The 21,878-nt window shown below is 36.4% G+C and overlaps 4 protein-coding genes and 1 long non-coding RNA gene across 6 annotated transcripts; 1 reads left to right on the forward strand and 4 right to left on the reverse strand.

Annotated features, from left to right (window-relative positions):
• Positions 1-1,292: 1,292 nt before the first annotated feature.
• LOC119070607 lies at positions 1,293-16,357 on the reverse strand. The gene is made up of 3 exons (XR_005086537.1): positions 16,164-16,357; positions 9,745-9,751; positions 1,293-1,303 (listed from the first exon to the last, which is right to left on the reverse strand). It is a non-coding gene; the product is annotated as an uncharacterized LOC119070607 (long non-coding RNA).
• LOC119070604 (tRNA methyltransferase 10 homolog A) lies at positions 1,409-2,793 on the reverse strand. Its single transcript, XM_037175023.1, has 4 exons — positions 2,481-2,793; positions 2,056-2,415; positions 1,702-1,990; positions 1,409-1,640 (listed from the first exon to the last, which is right to left on the reverse strand). The coding sequence occupies exons 1-4, from the start codon at positions 2,634-2,636 to the stop codon at positions 1,516-1,518; spliced, it is 930 nt and encodes a 309-aa protein (XP_037030918.1). The 5' UTR covers positions 2,637-2,793; the 3' UTR covers positions 1,409-1,515.
• On the forward strand, positions 4,414-6,922 carry LOC119070603 (orphan steroid hormone receptor 2). 2 transcript variants are annotated; one of them, XM_037175021.1, is made up of 6 exons: positions 4,414-5,033; positions 5,105-5,204; positions 5,269-5,544; positions 5,717-6,170; positions 6,261-6,538; positions 6,619-6,922. In XM_037175021.1, the coding sequence occupies exons 1-6, from the start codon at positions 4,719-4,721 to the stop codon at positions 6,888-6,890; spliced, it is 1,695 nt and encodes a 564-aa protein (XP_037030916.1). In that variant the 5' UTR covers positions 4,414-4,718; the 3' UTR covers positions 6,891-6,922. The 2 variants fall into 2 exon arrangements, with proteins under 2 accessions (XP_037030916.1, XP_037030917.1); XM_037175022.1 differs by having other exon boundaries at positions 5,105-5,198.
• LOC119070606 (methylated-DNA--protein-cysteine methyltransferase) lies at positions 10,033-10,986 on the reverse strand. Its single transcript, XM_037175025.1, has one exon. It carries the CDS (start codon positions 10,798-10,800, stop codon positions 10,198-10,200), a length of 603 nt encoding a protein of 200 aa, XP_037030920.1. The 5' UTR covers positions 10,801-10,986; the 3' UTR covers positions 10,033-10,197.
• A 959-nt stretch (positions 16,358-17,316) lies between the features above and the next one.
• On the reverse strand, positions 17,317-20,450 carry LOC119070605 (ras-related protein Rab-39B). The gene is made up of 4 exons (XM_037175024.1): positions 20,016-20,450; positions 18,146-18,238; positions 17,972-18,081; positions 17,317-17,907 (listed from the first exon to the last, which is right to left on the reverse strand). The coding sequence occupies exons 1-4, from the start codon at positions 20,121-20,123 to the stop codon at positions 17,562-17,564; spliced, it is 657 nt and encodes a 218-aa protein (XP_037030919.1). The 5' UTR covers positions 20,124-20,450; the 3' UTR covers positions 17,317-17,561.
• Between the last annotated feature and the right edge of the window lie 1,428 nt (positions 20,451-21,878).

Below are 21,878 nucleotides of genomic sequence, written 5' to 3' on the forward strand. Positions count from 1 at the left end.
ATTATATATTTTTGTGTGTTTTGTAGTACTAGAAGAATATAACCGATTCAGTAGCAGATTACAAAAAACAGATAGATTTCTTTCTGCAAAAAAAATGCCGCGCAAAATTTGGTTCATTCGTAATTTGTTTAATTAGAGGTGTAAGTAATAGCTAAGACTTACCCCATGAATCAATCAATCAATAAAATGGATCTTATTACAACAAATTTTCGGTTTTGCAAGATAAATACAATGTCGCGTCAAGGCCTAAAACATGCTGTGCGAAAAAAAAGAAAATGTCGTTGAATGTAGGAATCGTATCCTTATTTTGCCCGATTTACCGTGCCAAAATGTATCGAAATGCTGGCCATTTTCATTTCGGGAACCTCTGTCGAGGACATATTTACCATTTACGTGTTCTATATTTTGTAGGCGCTTGCGGAACGGTGTGAAACAGTGCCCATACTCGAGAAAATTCGTGAAAATATTTTCGCGAATTAGTCACTGCACTGATGTGAAACTTTGGTGAAACCAATTGAAACATGAAGTTTTCCCTAAATTTCATCAGAATTTCAACAATTTTGAGCAGTTCGTTAGGCTGTTTTCGTAAATTGTTGACGTTTCACATTTTACCTTGGGCCGAAATTGTTTGTCTAAATTTTATACTGAAAACATACGAAGCATTGAGAATCTGTCTCGATCAAATTATCCATTGTTTTAATGTCACATTTGGTGCTCAACGAAATTAAAACAATGAAACATTTCAATAAATCTACGAAAAGTTCACGAAATTAAAATCGATGAAAATTAGCGAATTTTAGAGAAATGGCACCCGAAGACCATACGCTCGGCTACAGTTTCCACGTATTTTTGAAGATTGCTAGATGATATTTTCATCAAGATACTTTAGAATCTTTCCAAGCATTTTTATGAATGTTGCCAATCAAGTCATTCTTTCTGATCTCTTCTGATCCTTTCCTTATGATATAGAAAACCAATGTAATCGACCAATGGTACAAAACTTTATTTTACCTGGAAGCCAGACTAACTCCAGGGGTGGCGTTATCTAACATGCAGAACCACCAAAACAAACAAACAAACAGATCATAATTACTCTTCCCTTTCCCATGGATCGCGTGAAGCGAAAGTGGAGATAAAATGCTGTTTCGACCTCCGGAACCAGTGGCGGTCAGAGGTTAGCGTGGTCTAACCATCTGTAATCGTTGTAATCGACCAATGGTACAAAACTTTATTTTACCTTTGTAATCATTCAGGCACCTGTTTGACTTCCGGCCTTTTAAATTACAGCTATTCTTCCCAGGAACTTGGACCAGGTTTCAAGGTCAGGTGGTTCTATCGCTCTTTCATCCCTTCTTCAAGTAGATTCAATGGTAATAATAATCAAATTGTAAACACTCAAACCACCCAAAACAGTTCTGATAAATTCGCTCTATTATCGTCGACAATAACTTAGCTTCCGATCAAGCTATAAACTTTGCAATGAACAAAATAATAGGAACGTCCAATTCGAGGACGTCATCTCTCTTCCACACTTTCATCACTTCGATCTAATGGCTTAGCTCCCTTTCTAGATGGCAAAACCTCAATCAGCGCATCCTGCCACGATTGGCCTTGTGAAACTTTGAGAAGAATGTCGAACACTGAAACCGAAAACGAGTTAAAATATTTCCCAGATGGGGACAAAGACAATGTACACTTTACCATGAACGATCGTCAGCACGGTTCTAGTCTTAATGGAAATGTGTTCGCTTAACGGCAATCGAGCTGTGCGAAGGCCTCGCTCTTCTGCCCGTCTCAACGATATACCCTTATGGTGATTGTGATCGACTAGTCCACCAATAATATACACGGCGTTGCTATCTAATTCGGTGAGGACATTATCGGAATCGCTGGTCAGGTAAACAATTTGCTCCGTTTTGAATACATTTAGATACGAATCCTCGGTGATCTTAATATCCCAATTCGTGTATCCATCGTTGCGTTGCAGAGCCTGTTGGAACATAAGAATCAAAAATGGTTTTTAGACTTGCGAGCAAAAATGGTTTAGTTACTGACATTGAATATACGGCCCCCAGTTTTTAGGCCCGTGTAATGCAAATGGAGTGGCATCGCAGACTTTCGATTGATCGTGTACACCCAAAGTAACTGTTTGGCACACTTACAAATGTCTTTGTCAATCATTAGATCATCAAAATCCAAGTCCACTGCCACCGTAAAGGGATTTTTGCTGTCGTCCATTCGATTCTTTTTCAATGCCTTTCGACTAGGTCCAATGCGTGTCGGCAGACCATTAGCTATCGCATCTAAACGTTTTTGTTTGTACTTTTCGCGCTCCTTCAATCGTTTCACTTTCTTTTTCTCCTCCCAATCGGCCAGTTTTAAAAGCTTTTTTCGTTGTCGTTTCGATAGACCGTTCTGTAAAAATGCAAATCGATTGCCAATGTTGATAGCAAAAAATACTAGTAGTCTCAATTACTTACAGCCGGTGCAGCCTCACTGACTGCATTCTCAATGGGATCAGCAGTAATTTCGGGCTTTTCTGCCCCCACGTCCACAATCTCAATTGAATCATCAGAAACTTTCGGTTTTTCGGTTGCCGGTAAATTGTCTCTTTCAACAGAACCATACATCATCATCGGACTGTGCAATGATAAATGTTGAGCAAATGGTAACGGTCATCAACCTTTCGTACGATTTATCATCGGTTTTTAACAAAATTGGGAAATTATTGAAATCGACCACCGTGTGCGTGGTTTATAATATTGTAAACAACAAGTATGTGACGTTTCATTTGTCATATGCTTTGTCTATAGAAGAGCCGATACCTCCAATAAACATTTTTACCGTTTGTTCATTGTTCCACGCACGCGTCGGCTAATGATGACAAACAGTGGTGCCAATTTCTTTCTACAGACTGCACAGACTACATGTTACCTATGTAAACGTTGTAGCCTCATACTTTACCTCGCCAATTGGACCAATTTTACATTTATCTCGGATTTTCGTCCCTTTTCATGCAAATTGGTATACGAATACCTGCTTATGACGGTTCATTTGAGGCAATTTTACGAGCTGTACCTAAACGTAGCGCTCAAACAGGTACATAAATAACTATTACATGGTAAAGTGTGGTAAAGTGCACTTTACGTCACTGTTTGTGACTGTTTGCTCAGCTACAACAAGTAATTGCTTGAAAATTATTGCATTGGCTTATGTATCTACTTCACTCTCCTTCACATCATGCCGCAACCCTCACCCTTTCCAAAATATCAAATTTACATGTTCCACATCACGTAAAATACTGCACGGGCGTATTTCAAAATTTTCATTTTGCGGAGTGTGATTACAACCTGGCCGCTCGTCAAAATAGAAATTTGAAGTACGCGTAATACGTAATGTACAATTACCCAAAGTATATAAACACTGAAGGTACCACACACCCTCTGGGAATAGGGAATAGGGATCCCAACTTTCGGGTGAATAAAAGATTTGTTGCATCTGTTATGTTTGATGTAATAATGTTGTCAGAACTGCGTTGCTCAGTATAGAGTGTTTAAGTGAGAGAGATGGCGAAACGATAACCTATTGTTCCATCTCGGGGTCTGCTGTCAGATTCTTTTGTATTATCGATGACAGCAGACCCCGAGTTGATTTTCCATCTCGCTCTACTCAAACACCGTATACAATTTTCTGTGTTGTGTTAGTTGAGTATTGAGATGCAACATAACAAAGTCAATTTTACTCGTGTCCAACGTCATGAAAATTATATTCACCCTAAAGTAGGAATCCGCGTGTTCTTGCGGATCTGCGGTACCTTCAGTGTTTATCTACTTTGCTATTACCGATGGAATTACGGGTCTAGTCCACCGTAAAAAAGAATTTTTGAAACTTTTCGAGACTCTTACGGAAATATAGAAAGTTCCAAAGTAATTTTTTTTTTTTTTCTCATAAAATTTTATTTATTTATATTGATGCGACAAAAAAGACTGCTCACAATAGTGGCGCAGCCAGTAAAAAATCGATCTTTTCATATAAAAAAAAAATTACAATAAATAAAAATCATCAATTTTCTTCTTCCCTAATGTTCCCAAAATGCAAGCGGCATTTCCACGTTGTATCGCGATTGATAATCTTTGTAAAAGATAATCTTTCGATTTAGCTTCACCAGTTGCTTTTTTCATTAAAGAACCCAATTTGTCTATGAATTTCTTTGTTTCTGGGCCCATACAACCTAGCGTCTCGAAAGCGAGTGGTGTTAGTAAATAATTTTGTTTTAGAGAAATATAATGGTTATGCTTATGTCTCTCAGCTTTGTCTGCTATTGTGCGAGCTTTCTTTGAAAGTAATTGTTTCAACATCACGGTCATCGCATCCATGAAATTACCGCTCTGGTGCGTCAGCTTGTTCAAATGACTGGCAACACTGTGCTCTAATTCTCAAGATGTCGAGTGTTAACTTTATACTTAAATTTATATTTTGAATCAAAAATACAGTCAAACGTCAGCAGGTTGCTTCACAGCAAGTGAATTTGTTTCATGAATGAAGTTTTTCCGAATATCATTGTAAAGATATGGTTATTGGTGCATTCGTTCGGGCGGAATAGTGTTACTTTACCTTGAACCTCATCGATTCATATGTCTTTTGTGTTGGTCTGTTTATGCCCCAATTAAAATCGAGACCTTGCAGATCAAAAGAATCGCTCGTCCGTGTAAAATAGTATGGACCATTCAACATCTGGCGCTGATAGTTTGTCAGATGAACGGCTGAGCTATTGTCAAATTAAAATTGAAGACGATCAACAAGTTCAATCCGCAAATAATTATGACAATACCGAGTATCACACACAACAACAAATTAAAATGGAAGACAAGTCCAATCAAAACGTTAACATAAACTCAACCAACAACAATATGAGCATTGAATTATGCTTAGTGTGTAGCGATAGGGCGTCTGGACGTCACTATGGCGCTATTAGTTGCGAAGGATGCAAAGGTTTTTTTAAGCGATCAATTCGTAAACAGTTGGCCTATCAGGTTGGTTTAATTGTGTAGATGATGTGCATAATATGATACCGTTAGATCTCAACTGTTTCACTCCATTGCAGTGCCGCGGTACTATGAATTGTGAAATAACAAAGCATCACAGGAATCGTTGTCAGTATTGTCGTTTGCAAAAGTGTCTGGCTTGTGGCATGAGAAGTGATTGTACTTAAAGCCTTTAAATGGGTGCATGAATGATTAAAGTTGTACAATTTTACGCATTTTTCAGCTGTACAACATGAGCGAAAACCAATGCTCGACAAAAAGGAGATACCGGCTGCCGGCACGGCTGCGAACGTTTCCACATCGAATGTAGCGGGTAACTCATTGAACAGTGGTGGTTCGGCTCAATCGGGCGCGTACTCGCAAAATCGGGCTGGGCAAAAGCCTGGCTTTTGGAGAGGTGACTTTGCTAGTAACCAAAACGACAACTCGAACATTTCCAATATGTTTCCGGTGAATTTTTCTTTTGCCGAATTGACTAGCACGTTGGCGCAACGGGGAAGTGAGTACAGAGAAGATCATTTTCTTTAAATATTTGCCATGTCAATGTGTGTGAACTATCTGTATCCGAAACTACCTCAGACATTGTCCAAAGTTCTCCTTGAAAATAATTTGCAGTCGGCAAACTTTTCTTTCCAACAATTTCGTCTAAAACAATTTCGTTCCACTTGCAGTTCTAGCTCCAATCTACCCATCTGACCAACTAACGGTAACGGCTATTCCCAACGACGATGAAAATTCACTGGACCATGCACCGATCAATTCACCAGCCACAAATACACTGAACAATTTAACCACTGAAGCATCCAATGTTCTACAGTCAACGATCGATAAAAATATTATAAATCAAGCTCTGGATCTGATATCGAAAATTCAAAATGAAACTCATAACAACAACCAAACGCCGAACTACAACAATAATTTCAAAGACGAAATCGACGACGATGATTTCAACGATCTCAATTTGGACGATCCGCTGTTGAATGATCAAGACATTTCGTTCAATCTACATCCGCCAACATTAGTGCCAGCGTACTTGAACGTGCACTATGTTTGCGAAAGCGGCAGTCGACTTCTATTTCTATCGATTTATTGGGCCAAGCAAATTCAAGCATTTAAAGTGTTGAGGTGAGACTAATACCTTTCGTTGCGGTGAAAATTCTCATGTGATTTTGTTGATCATTAAACGGATTTCGTTTTTCCCAAAATTTTCTTTAGTGAGGAAACTCAAGTTACGTTACTGCGAAACGCATGGGTGGAAATATTTGCCCTGGGACTGGCCCAATGTTCGCAGACATTATCGATACCCACCATAATATCGTCATTGGTCAATTACGTGAAAACCGTGATATCACAGGAGAAAGTACCGCCCAGTGGTGTCAAGAAAATTGTCGAACATGTTTGGAAATTGCAGGAATTTGTGTCTGAGATGAGTCGCTTGGAGCCGGACGACTGTGAATACGCCTATTTGAAGTTAATTTCATTATTCAATCCAGGTCAGCGCAATGTTTCCTTTTTTTTGTTTTTATAAACCAAAAAACAACTCGCAACAAAACTCATTTTCCCTCTTTTACAGACAATGTAGGAGTTCAGCCAAATCAACGTCCAAAAATCGAAAAAGTCCAAGAGCTGGCTGTCCATTTTTTGAAAAATGCGACAAATCAAAGTTCGTCACATCATGACAGCCGAGTGTCTAGGCTATTACTGAAAATCTCCATGCTGCGTACATTAGATCCGGTGGTCATTGAAGATTTATTTTTTACGAATTTGTTGATCGGGCAGGTGCAAATTGAGAATGTGATTCCGTACATACTTAAACTGGGTGGAGCTGGAGTAAGTAATTCATGAAATAAGTTAATAAAAGACAGTTAGCGTCCGTATTTTCCTTTGTAAAAGGTATAACTAAGAAGTGAATGGAGACAGACTCGGTTTTTGGTTACGTAGATCAAAGAGTCAGTCAATTTATTCGAATTTAACCACAACAACTTTCCGGAAAATGAAAATTGTTTCTCTTGTTACTGTATGCACGTCAGTTCTAGAAAGCTGACTTTTGTTAAATTTTCTCATACATGAAGCAATGTACGTATTGTTTTCTGCAGTTTTCTATAATTGATCACTGCGCTTAGAATATTGTTATTGTATTAAGAATGTCATCAAGTTCACCCAAGGAATATTTTTGGAAAAACATTTTTCTTGAATTTTCCAACATTTTTCGAGAATTTCCAATGTTTTTCTTGATTTTCCTAAAATATAAAAGTGCAGGAAAATACGGAAAACTTAGAAAAATATGGGAAAAATGTTTTCCCAAAAATAGTTCCGGCGTTGTCCTGAACCTGATCTTCACCTGAATGTGAATTTAAGATTTCAGCTTGAATCCGACCTAATTCAAATCAATTTTTCTCAAATCCGGTTCTGGCTAAACTGACCTGTTCTGAGTTCTAATTGTACAAACGTCAACGACGAATTAGTATTATAATTTGCGAGAGCTATCGAATTGGTAAAGATCATTTTTCTTGCATTTGTCCACGGTTTTCTACTTCTAAAAGATTTTTACCGGTAATGGAACGATTCTAATTCCATTGTAGAAATTTCGAACTTATATCCACGGATTTCGTCATTCTAATATTTACGAGCCATTTCCCTATCCCAGTGACATGACTTACCCGCAACGGTTTAAATCTTTGCTCAACATTTAACTATGAATTTTCGGTCAAATTAGCGAATTAATAAATTTGTTAGGAACGTTTCCAACAAAAAGAATTGTTGGGCTCACCATCTAAAATCTTCTTTTTGTAGACTCATTCGATTCTTAATCATTAAGAACATGCTAAAAACTAATTTAGGGTTTATTGTAAAGCGAAAGAAAACATTTTTGGGGGGTAGCCCAAAGATATTTTGGTTGTTAAACGTTCCCACTCGGAGTGACTCCAAACGATCTGGTAACGATCCCTAAACGGTCTGTTCCAAACGGCGTTGCGTACAGTATATTTATGCAGACAAAAACCAATGAGATTTATTTCATTTTTTGGTCATTTTTTAATTTTTGAAATGAAAAATTGTGTAGATAACACAAACGAAAAAATTATAGCCTTCGGCACGGGCTACAAACTTTGCATACGATTCAAAACTTTTGATCCAAATTTACTATTGAAAATTCTATCGAATTTCTCCCAGCCACTTACACGATTGACTTTATTTCAATTGGTAAGTGCCTACAATTGCTGGTGCTCAATGAGCATAATAATGTGGAACGACGAGAAATAAAACAATGTTAATAATTATATCGAATTATCACTAGTATTATATTAAGTATTAGTACATTGTACTTACAATTATTATATATTTGCAATTGGAGATTAAATCATATTTTCTCCGATATATATTTTGATAGATAGATAGATTTATTTATGTGTTGTTTTTAACTAAAGCAAAAAGAATAAATATTTTCAGAAGAAAAAGAGGAAACGAAATTTCACTGAGTTTTTATTGGATGTGAAAGCTACGCGGCAATATTGGTGTCGACCTCACAAAAGTTACAGTCAGAGGCAGTGAATTTTCAGCATGAATTTGCTTCAACTGCTTTTCAGCTGATTGTATGTGTGGATCAAAAATATTTAAACTTGTTTATACGGTTGATGCTGCTACACGAACGAGCGTGTTAGTTGTGAAATCGTATAAAGACGTTTAACAGTTTTGATTGTTTGTGTGGATCAGCTGAAGCAAAGTCATGCTGAAATTTCACTGCCTTTGACTGTTGTGGAAAAATGTCAGTAGAAAGCTTTTAGTAAAAGCAGATCATCTGAATGATGAGACTAGTTTTTCCATTTCTCTAGTTTCTAATCAAATGTGAGTTCTTGAGTAAAAGGAAAACTTTTATTTGTTTGGTTCGAGATACCAGAAAGAGTCAGAAAAGTGCTATAGCAGAAGACTGGTCAAAGTTGGTTTTTTTACATATATCTGCGACATTGTGTCACCAACAGCGCTAAACCTTTAGAATTTGAAAAAATCGCACAACAAAAAAAAAAGATTTTTCACACAAAAAAACCCCAAAAACTGAATATGGGGAAAATATGGGGATCTATTTGGTTCAATTTAATCAAAAACATACTTTCATCGAATGGGATGTATTGAGCGTGGTATCTTTCGAAAGCTGTGATGTCAGTTTTTACGATTCAGTCCAATTTGGAGCTTAACACATTGCAGAATAATGCTCACGCTGCAACTTTAGACACCCTGGAAAGTAGTAAAGGAGTCGAGGGTTACCTCCAAATAAAATTTACAAAAATCTAAAATTTAATTTTTGATTTTTTGGAATTTATTTGGAGGTATTCCTCGACTCCTTTACTAATTTCCAGGGTGCTTAAAGTCGACAAGTCACAGTAACCGGCAAAGTTTTAAAGTTTCAGTTTGTTGAACATGTTTGACAAAAATGTTTCACTGAGGGATGAACAAATTGTATGGGGAAGACATCTGCCTTCATTTCATCGACTTTTGTTTCCAACTCCCAATAGATTCCAATAGATCTCCATACTCTTCCATACTCATCTGTAAAAGCGATCACCCTAGTAATTTTAAATTGATTTCAAAAAGCTTACCTTTGCTAGTATAGATTAGAATCTAGAGCTCGTTTATTCAAAGTAAACATGAAACTTTTTGTCAAAACGCCATGTTCGGGAAAACTGGCTGACCTACATGGTAAAACTGACTGACTTACACTGTCCGATAACGATCTTCAACATGCTAGTGCGATTTCTTCTTGAATGCAACCAGAGTTCAGACGTTCAAAACAATAACATAAAAAATTCGACTCACCCTACTAAACATATTTAAAGAAAGCTACTGACCAGACTATACTAATAGGAGGATTGTAAGTTAAGAGTCCACGGACTGAGCGTGAATTGGGCTACTTGGCCATTGAGTGAGGTAGTGGTTTATCTATATCTCTATTCTTCTTCCGTTTCTAGTTAGGACATCAACATTCAAATGCAATAACTTTTCACAATTTTATTATTGCATCATAAAACGTAATGGTAACATTGGTATGGTATGTGTGGAGGCTTAGTTTAATGTTCACAGTGGACCTTGATTTTATTTTGAATAAATGCGCCTTAGAGGCAGTACACAAATTTCGATTCAACAAAATCTCAATCATAAATTAGAATGTCTGACCCTCATGATTTAAAAGCCACTGTTTCCGTTCGATACCGCACGAAAATCCACCAAGTTTTCCATTCTTGTTAATGACACGATGACATGGAATCAATAACAGAATGCGATTAGCTCCATTTGCCGTTCCGACTGCTCGTACCGGTGCAGTGGTTGATGATTTCGGTCTAACAGACTTCACATTGTCTGCCAGTTGAGCGTAGGATATTTGCTTACCGAATGGAATGTTTCTCAATTCGTTCCACACCTGAATTTGAAAATCGGTACCATGCATCGAAATGGGTGTCGTGAATACTTCCAGCGTACCATTGAAATAGTCGGTCAACTCCCGTTCCAACAAATCAATTGGTTTCGACCGGCCTTTAGTGATATGGGATCTTGTTTTGTCGGTAATTCTTTTCAGTTGCGCATACGAAAATTCTTTCTTTAGCACTTGTAGTAGATAAATGGATTTGTCATTGCCCACCGCTAGCAATTCGCCAATTGGAGTGTCGATTATTGCAGCAGTAAGTTTATTCTTGTTCCGTTCGCCTTTATATGAGAAATCCTCCAGGATCTTATTGAATTCGGTCTCGCTCTTTTTGGTTGGCATTGTGAATGTGAAGTGGAAATTTTTAGAAGTGGAAAAGTGTCTGATCCTTGTCAAATAAATCACAAAAATTAACAAGTTGAACTGTTTGATCGTGTGATTTCACAACAAAAATTCAAAATACGCCGCAGTTAAACTATGCTGACAAACACTTTATGCCATTCGAACGTCGTATAATATAAAGTCGCGTGTATAACACTGTCGAATGTATGAAAATTGAAAATGTAGTAGATGAATTGAACATAAACCGATAAGACCGCGAAGCAATGATTAAAACAATCTCCTCATTTTGTTCATACGAATATTTATCAGTCGCAAAATTATTTCCTCAAGTATTTATATCACTCGCGTCCTAATTTTACGTTAGAGAAATTTACTACGAAAATAAGATATTGACGCCCCCACACTTCATGCTTGTTGCAAGCGTGTGTCTAACCGAAATTCGGAAAATAAAAATCAAGAGTTTCATTTGTTCAACAAAATTCTTGAGGAAACTATTTCTGAGTCGCCGCCGAGAGCAAAAATTTCATTGACATAGACTAAGAACAACTTCATGTGTATTCGTCTCCTCATTTCGTTGGCAACTATCTGTAAATCTTTTAATATTTCGACACAACTGTCTAGATGTGTCGAGATCATCGTAAGAAAAAAGTATCGATAATTTCGTCACTAACTGCAGTAATTTTCATCATTTCAGAATAATGAGCTTTCGAAATGTCGAAATGAACATCAGTAAATAGCGTCTTCAAGGCAGCTCTCGTTAAAAAAGATCTTGCTCAGTCAATGGACCGGAAATAGCTATTTGCGTACCTTTTTTAATAAACTTGTGGAAACATCTCTGCTGTTGACAAAGTTCGGAAAACATTTGATTTTGAAAAACGTTGATTTTTTCAACAATCGGATTGATCTTCAATAAAACAATTTGAAGATCATTTTGAAATTTTGTTATGATCAAAAATGTGGTTTTCCTCATCAGTTCAATGATTTGAGTTTGGTTTACCAGAGCCAAACTTATTCTCTGTTTTAAATATTTCTTTGCATTTTTTTCGCCGGAAGCATTGTAAATCATCTTGCCGAGTTTTTCGATGAAATTGATAGCTTCTGTGGCCCAACGCCCAAGAGTTTTGACTGCGAAAGCAAGAATAATATAATTCTGCTCGAGTAGTTGTCGTGTTTGTTTTTTATTGGTATTTCGGCAACTTTGATGAAGAATAACGAATGTACGACGGCACCAACGTATCTGAACCCGTCGTATCCCAAACTAACATTTGACCTCGGTTCCATGGCATCAAAGTAATCGACTCTTTTTCCATCGTCACAAAATAAGCCTTCTGGCTCTCTTTTAGATGGAATTGCTGCAGTTTGTAAAGCATTTTGTAGAATGTTGTTTAGTTCTGTGTGTCAAGGAAGACCCCCAAGACTCTTTAAACAGCTCAAGCCATGCGTTCCATCCGGAGATACAATGTCACCGCAGACACATTTGTTCGTTTAGTGATAATGATAACGACTCCATTGCTGTGATGGTTGTTTTGGCAGCGACTGATCTCGAATTGCGTAAATTAACGATCAACTTTAGCTTATAGAAATTGATGATCAATTTTTAGGTTGATCTTCAGGCTTCAAGTTTAATGATCAAGTTTTTTTAGCGACAGGATCAATTGACATATATTATTAATCAATTTTCATATAATGACAATTAATCATATTCCGTTTGTGTATTTAGGGGCCGTCCATAAAGGACGTCCGCGATTTTTCTGGAATTTTAGACCCCCCCGTCCCCCCTTGTCCGCACTTTTCCACTACATAAATGTATGGCGGTCACACTTTAGCGGACGTCCTTTATGGATGGCCCCTTATATAAAATTATTCTCCTCCAACTCGGAAAATCCAAATATGCGTGTGAGATCTATAAGTGGACTTAGCACCCCCATTTTTTGGCATATAGCTGTGTAATGCATATTGCGAAGACTGTAGTTAAAATAGCTGTGTAACTTATATTATAGCTGTGAGATGCGTTTCAAATCTATCTCGAGAAATAAAATTTTTTCCTAAACTTTCATGAATTTTGCGGTCACCCATCCAAGTACTAACCGCGCCTATTGATGCTTAACCTGAGAATCCGACCGTCACCTACGCTGCTGTTGTGCTAATTTTGCTTGTGCTTTAACACGTTCTTATTTCGAAGCGTTGTTACCGCAATATAAATTCTGCAGCTATATTATACGGCACACAGCCTAATTCAAGTCTGTAGTTTTCATATTTAGCATTTTTACTTTGGTGAGTTGTCATTGGAGCATTGTTTCTGAAAGAAAGTGAATTGAGACTGCCTGCGTGAAGAATCGCCCATTCAATCGTTTTCTGTGAAATGCCTAGTTTGACATTTGGGAGCAGTTACTTGGCTAAATTCGTTTCTAATGTATTGAAATTTCTGATATATACTGATATATACTTTCATTCGTCTGTGTTTCCACGGATTTTGACTATTGAAGAGGTATTTCTATAACCTGACAATCAAGCTTTATTAAAATCAGCCAAGCTATTTTACGATTTTTCTTTATCTGTTAACATTGAGTCCGACCAAGCGTCAGTACGAATCACAACTTGAATGCATGGTCCCGTACATTTTCTGATATTCAGCACACAGCTATATTTTTCATACGTCATACAGCTATGATATAGAGTACACAGCCACAATATGCAAATCCTAGCTATAACATGTGTTGTCGATGCATAATGTAGCTCTGTAATCTATAATATAGTTGTGTAACTCACATTGCAGGTAAATAACCAACATTAATAGGATATGCGTTCAGTAGCTATATTTTTATAAGTCTTGCAGCTATATTATAAGAACTGCAGCCACATTATAAGTTACACAGCCCTTAACGAAATCCACGAATTTTCCGTGAACCCAGAGGTGTATGGGACTGTGCCCAAAATCGATGCAGCATTTCCTCTTTGTATTGCGATTCCAAGTCTTTGGATCGGATAACTTCTTGATTTCTTCTCTTCAGTGGTGTCGATTAAAATTTTGCCAATTTTACTTACTAAATTTCGACCTTCTTCTGACCAGCTTCCCAAAGTTTCGACGGCGATCGGAACGAAATGGAAATATTCATTTAACGGTTCATAAAATGTTTTCTTATAATTTTCTCTCATCCTAGCTGCTTCACCAGCTTTTTTGCAAGTCGCTTTTACATAAGATTTGGCCAAAGTGTCCGCGCACCTAAAATCCCAGACTAAAGGCTTACCTTTAGTTTATCAAGTTTATTTAGACAGCAAAATCAATTTGATATGATGAGCACGTTCCGTAATAGATTTTCAAAAAAAAAAGATTTTTGAACTCTGCCTGTTGCATTGATATTGTTAATGGGAAATATATAATTGAGATTACATTTTGGATTTTTTTTATGGATGTCCTTGTTATTTGATATGATAAAAAAAACACCTTTGAATTTCAGTTGATTAAATAATTTTTATGTAAATAAACAAAATCAAATCAAATTTACAAACGTACTTTTAATATGGTAAAAACAAATCCATAATATACACAAAATGAGCACAATATTTTCTGATAGTTACAAGTCATAATATAGGTATAGAGGTACAACTGGATGGCGTTATCATCACAAACGTATAATTGCAAAAAAAAAAAGATTGTTCAACTGCTTCAAACAATGCATACACAAAGTTTTATCTCTGAGAAAATTCATTCAATTCAAATTTCTTTATGAAACGGTTTTAATTAGAAACGAAAACCCGAACAACGAAACAAGTTTATTAAACACGGTCATATTCAATATGCATGTATGAGAACGGTAATTGTTTTCATATTATATGCAAATTACAGATGGAGATGTTGACGCGGTTAAATTATTACTCCGTTTGGCTGAACTGATTGCATTTAAAAACCGTATGATGAGAAGAAAGTTATCTCTTTGGCCTAAAACGACTCAAAAACGGCAATAGCACAAAAAAAGATATTTAGGTATTGTGTTGAAAGATCGTAACTGAGGCGAGTAGAACGACTGCCATGGATCAGAAATCTTACCAAGCAATGCTTGTAGAATATTCGTGGGTTTTGCCACTTCGGCAGAACACGTTGCATGAATAGTATGAGAACAGTACATTTTGCTGGGAGAACACTTGTAAGATTTCTGACCCATGACCACTGCAAGCGTAACTGCGTAACAATCATCTCCACAGAATACATCCTATCCTATCTGTTCTTGTGCCTTTCACTTGAGACTGGTGTAAACCGGACCGGACAAAACACAACCTCGTTCGGAAAAGTGGCAGTGCGTAAAGTGCACAGACTGTTTACGTGGTCACCTCTATTATGAGTTCTATTTTCGAACTTATTTCCTCATCGCAAAATCGTTTTTCAGGTAAACGATTTTTTGCTTACTTGGATTTTATGCATAAATCTACTAATTAATATCACGTTTCTCTACTTAAAAACTGTTGATGAATAAAATATCAAACCGGTTTAGTCATCCGTTTTACCAAAGGAAGTTGCCACACTCAAAATCATATCATTTATCTCCTGTAATGTCATAATATTCACAATTTGAGTGTCACTTTTAGAATCAAAATGGGCCAGATTTAAACACGTCATTCACAGGACGTTACGTTTATTAACTGAAAATTTCGACAATTGGTCATTTGCGCACCGCTATCTTCGATATTTTCTCATTTATTCACGGCTAACTTCGATATTTTCTCATTTATTCACATTTCACATTTATTCACTGAAAATTGACAAATTCTTGACAGTGTACTAGATGTGTGTTTTATTTGTGGGGAATATGAATGAGTGACGGTGTCATGGCGTGTTGATGTTTCAGTTTGATTTTTTTAAATTGGTTTTTATGGTGATTATGACATTACAGGAGATAAAACCTTGTTCCTAACACGGTAGTAAATGGGGGTTTTGCGCACACGATGTGTTGCCGAACTCGCTTCGCTCGTATCGGCAATCTCACATCTAGTGCGCAAAACAATCCCATTTACTACCTTATTATGAAAATAGCTATTAACGAATCATTTCGTTTGTGCCTCGAAATGTAATCAATTTCGGAGTAACGTGACTCATTCCATTTTATTCTTAATCGGTCATACCAGGGCATATTTTAAGTAATTTTATTTACCAAAAATTACCAAAATTACTAAAATTTTCCAAAAATTACTAAAAAATTACCAAAAAATGTCTGGTAATTTTTGGTAATTTTTAGTAAATTCTAGTAATTTTGGTAATTTTTGGTAAATAAAATTACTTAAAATAGGCCCTGCGTCATACTGTAAGCACGATCGTATGAATTTATTATTTCACCGGTGAAATATACGGAGTCAGACTCAGACTTCACAGTAATGAGGTCCATCACTTCTCATTTTGTGGATTGTAAACTTTCGCACCCACAACAGCGAACCATTGATATGCAAAAGTTCAAAATCTTCAGATTAAGTTACAAATGAGTTACAACAGTAACAGTTATTTTGGTGGATTTCATTGTTCTGTGGTCTTCCGACTTTACTAATTCCTTTTTTCGAAAATGGTGATAATAAGAGAAATCAGAAATCAATTTTTGAAGACCAGTATTACTGTAGTAAGCACCCCAATTTTGTTTATGGTCATTTCGTCATTATTTACGTTGATTTAGTTCGAATTAGACAGGAGTCGAGCTCTTGAATTATTCTATATTCGGAAGACTGTTAAAAGTTTGAGTTTTAACTAAAAAATCCTCTGTCAACCGAAAAAAATCTCAGAAAACTGAAAAGATCGTTCAAAATCCAGAACAATACCCAAAACTTAAAGGGAAAGTCTTAAAATTCTAGCATTGTCGGTTTTAAAGGATTTTCTGTATATTTTCAAGGACTTCCTTTGTATTTCAAGGGTTTTATTAAAATTTAACAGATTTTTTTACGAATCAGAGGGTTTTCTTAACAAAGGATGTTTATCTGCCCCTTGGAAAATCCTCAGACAATAATTGCAAATCCTTTGTCAACGAAATTTACACCTTCGACTTACAGCTTGATTCAGCTTTAAATTTTACTTCTCTATTCCAATAGAAATGTTAAACGTCCAAATTAGTTACACTATTTGTGTTCACCTCGGGAAATGCGCTGGAAAATTCAAAATGGTAGTCACTCCCATTCCTATAATTATAAGGAAAATTTGTTTTTCGGTTCATTTGTTCACCCATTCGTTCACTTAAAATTCAGATTCTAAGTCGCACTTACATCGTCAACTGTTTTCATACCGACAATGTTGCATTTTCACAAATTTTTTTCCAATTATAGTTTGATGTGCCGATAAATTAATGCAAATTTCTAAACTTATAAAATATCTACGGGGTAGAGTAAGGGTAAAGTGTTAAGATTTGAAAATGAATAGTTAGCTCGAGTTAAAATAATGAAAATTCGTTGCAAGTGGAAAAGATGATTTTTTTAGTCGAACCAATTTGACTTTCCTAAATTATTCTATTGTATCCATCAATGTGCTTAATATTCACTATAAAATTAAGAAAACAAAATTTTTATTATTTGGCATTGATGTTCATGTTGTTGTTTTAATCTATACAAATATGGGGAGAACTGAGAACACTTTTTCCTTCTTTCAACAAAAAAAAAAAAATGAAATGAAAACAACGTAAACGGATGTGTCTACAAAACACGCACAATATTCCAATTCTCTAAAAAAAAAAATGGTTTTGTAGAAAATGTCCCTTTCTATCTGGACGACCAGTTATAAAACGTTATGAAAATCAACAACACGACGACCTTTCCGGTTCAGCAACCACTAAATTAAAGTCTAAACTATTGGGTCGCGCAAAACCCGTCTTAATTCCGTCCCAACCGTCCTCGACCTGGTATTCGCCGGTTTGTATTCGATTATATACTTCTTGTGTGACCATGTTGAATGCTTCCTCGACGTTTACGCCCGTCCTCGCCGACGTTTCCACAAAATGTAATCCATTCTGTTCGGCAAACGCTTTTGCTTCATCTTTACTGACCTCCCTTCGAGCACCGTTATTCACGAGGTCCATTTTACAACCGGTCAATGCGAACACTGGCCTGTGCGGCTCAATGTGTCTTTTTGCCTCCATCATCCTGAAAAAGAGATTTCTCTCCATAATTCCACTCTGCAAAGGTACAGTTTATGATCCACACTTACCACAATGGAATATGTTCGAAGCTAGCGTGATTGCAAATATCGTATACAAGAAGAACTCCGACCGAGTTACGATAATATGATTTGGTAATTGATCGAAAACGTTCCTGACCCTAGAACAATAATGAAGATTTTTGAAATGAAAAGCATAGAAGCAATGAACGAAGATGCTCGTACCGCTGTGTCCCATAATTGGAGTTTAATTCGTGTTCCATCTTTTACTTCAATGATTCGGGCGAAAAAATCCACGCCGACAGTAGGATCCGACAGCTGTTGGATAATTAAAATTTTCTAATTAGTTGAGGGATCAGTTGGATCATCAAGTTAAATAAGACAACGATACTGTTTGTACACATAAAAAATCCCACTTTCGTGTCTAGGCTGTTCTTCTCGGTTTCTCTCTTTTGCCATTTGAAAGTGTATACGAAATCGAGAGAAACCAGAGAAACGGAAACGGGCAGCAATAACAGGTTAGATACAAAAGAGCACAAACACAACTTCCCTATTCAACTAAAATAAAAGAGTGGTAAAGGGACCTAGCCGTTTCTTCTTGCCAGAACATCAATTGTAAATGTTAATAGTAAATTAATTAAAGACTGCAAGTGGTTGTGAACCGGCTCCAGTTCATACTGTATTAGATAAACCCGCAAATTAGATCTTTCTTTTAATATCCCTGTGTACGGTGTACCGTTGCAATGTACACACACAAGAGAACAGTAAACACAATCGGAATACAACAATCGAAGTGAAACAATTTTTTGTTATCATCCATCCTTTGGTCAAGTACATTGAATACATAAGCATTGAGTGGTCTGTTTATATTGAATTTAATCTGAAAAGAAATTTGACAAAACATGACTCAGTCGAATTGAGTGCACCATTCGCACAATATGCTCGAATGGGTTCAAATGCCAGTCGCCGAATTGCAAATTTTGTTTTTCCAGAATGATTTACATTATTCATATCATTAAAATGCAACGATTTCACAACATATTAGTGTTAGAAAAAATAAGCAGCGTTTGACAGCCACGGTACGCCAAGTTCTGTACTCTATATCCATGATTAGGTGAATTGGAAATTGCGACGAAGCGAAGTCGCTATTTTATGTTATATATCGTTTTAGTGGTATTTACACTGATAGAGACGATTTCGGCTGCCGATATAGGAAATGGAGACATTTACATAAAAAGCTTTGTTATGGGATGACTTTCAAGTGCAAACAAAAATCGTGCACAATTCCACAGAGCATCGGTTCGAACACATAACAACGTCAAGAGGGACAAATTGTTACTTTGAACTGTCGCGCGTTTACTTCTACAACCCTAAAACTTTTAAGGACATAGAAGACATAGAACCATTAGAGATATCTTTTCGTATCCAGTTGCATTGCGTTCATATCAAAAACGTAGCCTGACTCGGTCACGCCTCGTCAGAGTAAATTTCAGACTGATTACTAAAACATATGGTCACAATGATCTGTCGTATATTTTTGTTTGTGTTATGCATGCAGTGTTTTGAATAATTCAGCTTTTTAATATGTACTTGTCGTTCGTCGGCCTTCCAATCTTGGAATATCTGTTTCATTTTTACATCGCCTGTGCATATTTCCTCATTCATTTATCTATGTTTAAATAATTGAGTTTCCACATTTCACGAAAATGGTTATTGTTATGTAAATATTGAACAATTTCCTTATCATTATCACTTGCGCATAGAAATTGATCAACAAAAAAAATTATTTATTTATTTCTGCTCCCAATTTGTTATCGAATTGGGAGCTACTCGAAACACTATGTGTACATTGAGTGCATATCAAAATTCGTTCGAGTTGATTTATGCGTATTAATTATAATCAACACTTGTAAAATGTAACAACAACGCAAGGTAAAATGTTCATAATGTTTGAATTGTAAATTTGTGTTATCGTGTTATAGCCAGCTAGAGTAAAGTGACTCTCACGTTCATTCACAGTATATGGAATTAAAATTAGAAACAACAAAAAAAAAAGAAATTTCAATTAAATTAATCTCGGATAGTTAGGTCTCACCTCAGCAAATTTACCGTCTGTGAAGTATTTGAGCAGTGAGCTTTTGCCCACCGTACTGTCGCCGATCAAAATCAGACGAAACTGATAGTCGAAAATTGGTTCAACCATTATTCTGTTATGTTATCGTTCACACTTTAATAATAAATAAATTTTATAAAATAAAAGTTATAAAATTGAGAACACACACAGGCTTTTCGGGCGTTTTCTGAATATATAATAAATGTTTATCAAAATATTTTGATGATACACTTGATCGTTTTTAAAATTGTTTCATTTGTGACATTATTATGTTCATTAAATAAATGAATTGGATTTACAAATTCTAACTAACACTTTTCCGATTAATTCTATGGTGAAGACACACAGAAATATTTCTTTGCGTGTTTTGCAAATTTTATTTTGTGGATGACATTTAACAATGAGATAGGTATATGTTATATTTTTGTACAGATATCTTTTTTGTCGATTAGGGGCAAACAAAAAATTTCGACGCTGTACTAGAACAACTTGAACCGCTATTATATTAATGCAATATCGAAGCAGTGTTGTCCGACTCAACAATTATTATTGATATTTCATCCAGCACCAGTGCCGCTTTTAGCTTTTGGGTGCCATCGGGCAATTGGAAAAATAGGCGCCAGTTTAGTAAAGCTACATTTTTTAAGGACCTCGGGCGCCACTTTCTTCTGCTCCACTTCGGGCGCCACGGGCATTTGCCCATTTGGCCCATATGGAAAAGGCGGCACTGTCGAGCACCCCAAAATAACCAATGAATATAAAACACCCAGGTATGGTCTAATGTCACCTCGGAGGAAATAACGATTTTAAAAATGGATTCTAACGCACCCGTTTTCATATTATTTTGACAAAAATAATGAAAGCGCTCAAGATAAATAGGCCGTACATTCATTGGAAATAACGACAATTCAAATCAAGATTAATCAAGGATGTGTAAGTCTAAAAGATTTTTGCTAGACTCAAAACGACCGAGAGTCGTCCATAGAGCCATATTACACCTTTACGAACATTTTCCTAAAATTTTTGCGCATGTTGTCTGTAACATCTCAAATGACCTTGAAACATACGTATACTGTTGCATACTGGCGTATATACAGATGCGCAGCTGACACCCAACTTTTGATGATAATATGGCGGATTTATAAACAAAAAATTCAGCTATCACTATAATTCACGTCGTGCCTCAGAATTTTGGGTGAGTTAGTGGATGAACAAATGTAGTGAAATTGTTATTTATGACATCGAGTGCAAAGGACATACTTTATTAAGCTCTAGATGTGTAATTATGACACGAGAGCGCAGGCCGTGAGTCGTAATACGCACCGTGAGCCTAATAAAGTTCTTTGCACCGAGATTCACACATCGATTTATGCACCAGAGATATCTAAAGTTGCATAAAATAAATTTAACCTCCCATGTGCTACGAAAATTCATTTTTCGCAGGGGCCGCAAAAGAAAAATTCACTTTCGCCGCACTTAGGAGGTAAAATAACTTACATAATTGTGCGGAAATCGTTCGTTTTAAGAGTGTGGATTTTCCGCACAAGTGTGTAATATACTATTAATGACTGACTGGCTCTGACTTTGGTTAATATTGGAAACGAACAGTCGTCGACGAAGCGGGGAAAGCCGAGAAAGAATGGACGGAAGTCAAGGCACTCGCACTGAACCTCTATGCTCCCTCGAGGAGTAAGACGACAGATGTTGATGATGTTCGGCTATCAACATTTTTAAATGCGAAAACGAGGGGCAAACCATTTTGGTTCGTAAATATCGTGAGCATGGCGATTTCGTAGACTTTTGTCATTAAATATGTGGAAGAAATGTCAAAAGTTCACGAAATTG

This window comes from Bradysia coprophila (genome assembly GCF_014529535.1).
Source record: "Bradysia coprophila strain Holo2 chromosome X unlocalized genomic scaffold, BU_Bcop_v1 contig_98, whole genome shotgun sequence".
Lineage (NCBI taxonomy): Eukaryota > Metazoa > Arthropoda > Insecta > Diptera > Sciaridae > Bradysia > Bradysia coprophila.

Bases quoted from the DNA above. Each gene is read 5' to 3' on its own strand.
- LOC119070604 (XM_037175023.1), bottom strand. From the start codon at position 2,636: ATGATGATGTATGGTTCTGTTGAAAGAGACAATTTACCGGCAACCGAA. The intron at 1,991-2,055 runs GTCAGTAACTAA...ATGTTCCAACAG, and splicing joins CTGGGGGCCGTATATTCAAT to GCTCTGCAACGCAACGATGG. The intron at 1,641-1,701 runs GTAAAGTGTACA...TTTCGGTTTCAG, and splicing joins CGTGCTGACGATCGTTCATG to TGTTCGACATTCTTCTCAAA.
- LOC119070603 (XM_037175021.1), top strand. From the start codon at position 4,719: ATGGACCATTCAACATCTGGCGCTGATAGTTTGTCAGATGAACGGCTG. The intron at 5,545-5,716 runs GTGAGTACAGAG...TTCCACTTGCAG, and splicing joins CACGTTGGCGCAACGGGGAA to TTCTAGCTCCAATCTACCCA. The intron at 6,539-6,618 runs GTCAGCGCAATG...CCTCTTTTACAG, and splicing joins AATTTCATTATTCAATCCAG to ACAATGTAGGAGTTCAGCCA.
- LOC119070606 (XM_037175025.1), bottom strand. From the start codon at position 10,800: ATGCCAACCAAAAAGAGCGAGACCGAATTCAATAAGATCCTGGAGGAT.
- LOC119070605 (XM_037175024.1), bottom strand. From the start codon at position 20,123: ATGGTTGAACCAATTTTCGACTATCAGTTTCGTCTGATTTTGATCGGC. The intron at 18,082-18,145 runs GTACGAGCATCT...TTATTGTTCTAG, and splicing joins TCCAATTATGGGACACAGCG to GGTCAGGAACGTTTTCGATC. The intron at 17,908-17,971 runs GTAAGTGTGGAT...TCTCTTTTTCAG, and splicing joins TTCGAACATATTCCATTGTG to GATGATGGAGGCAAAAAGAC.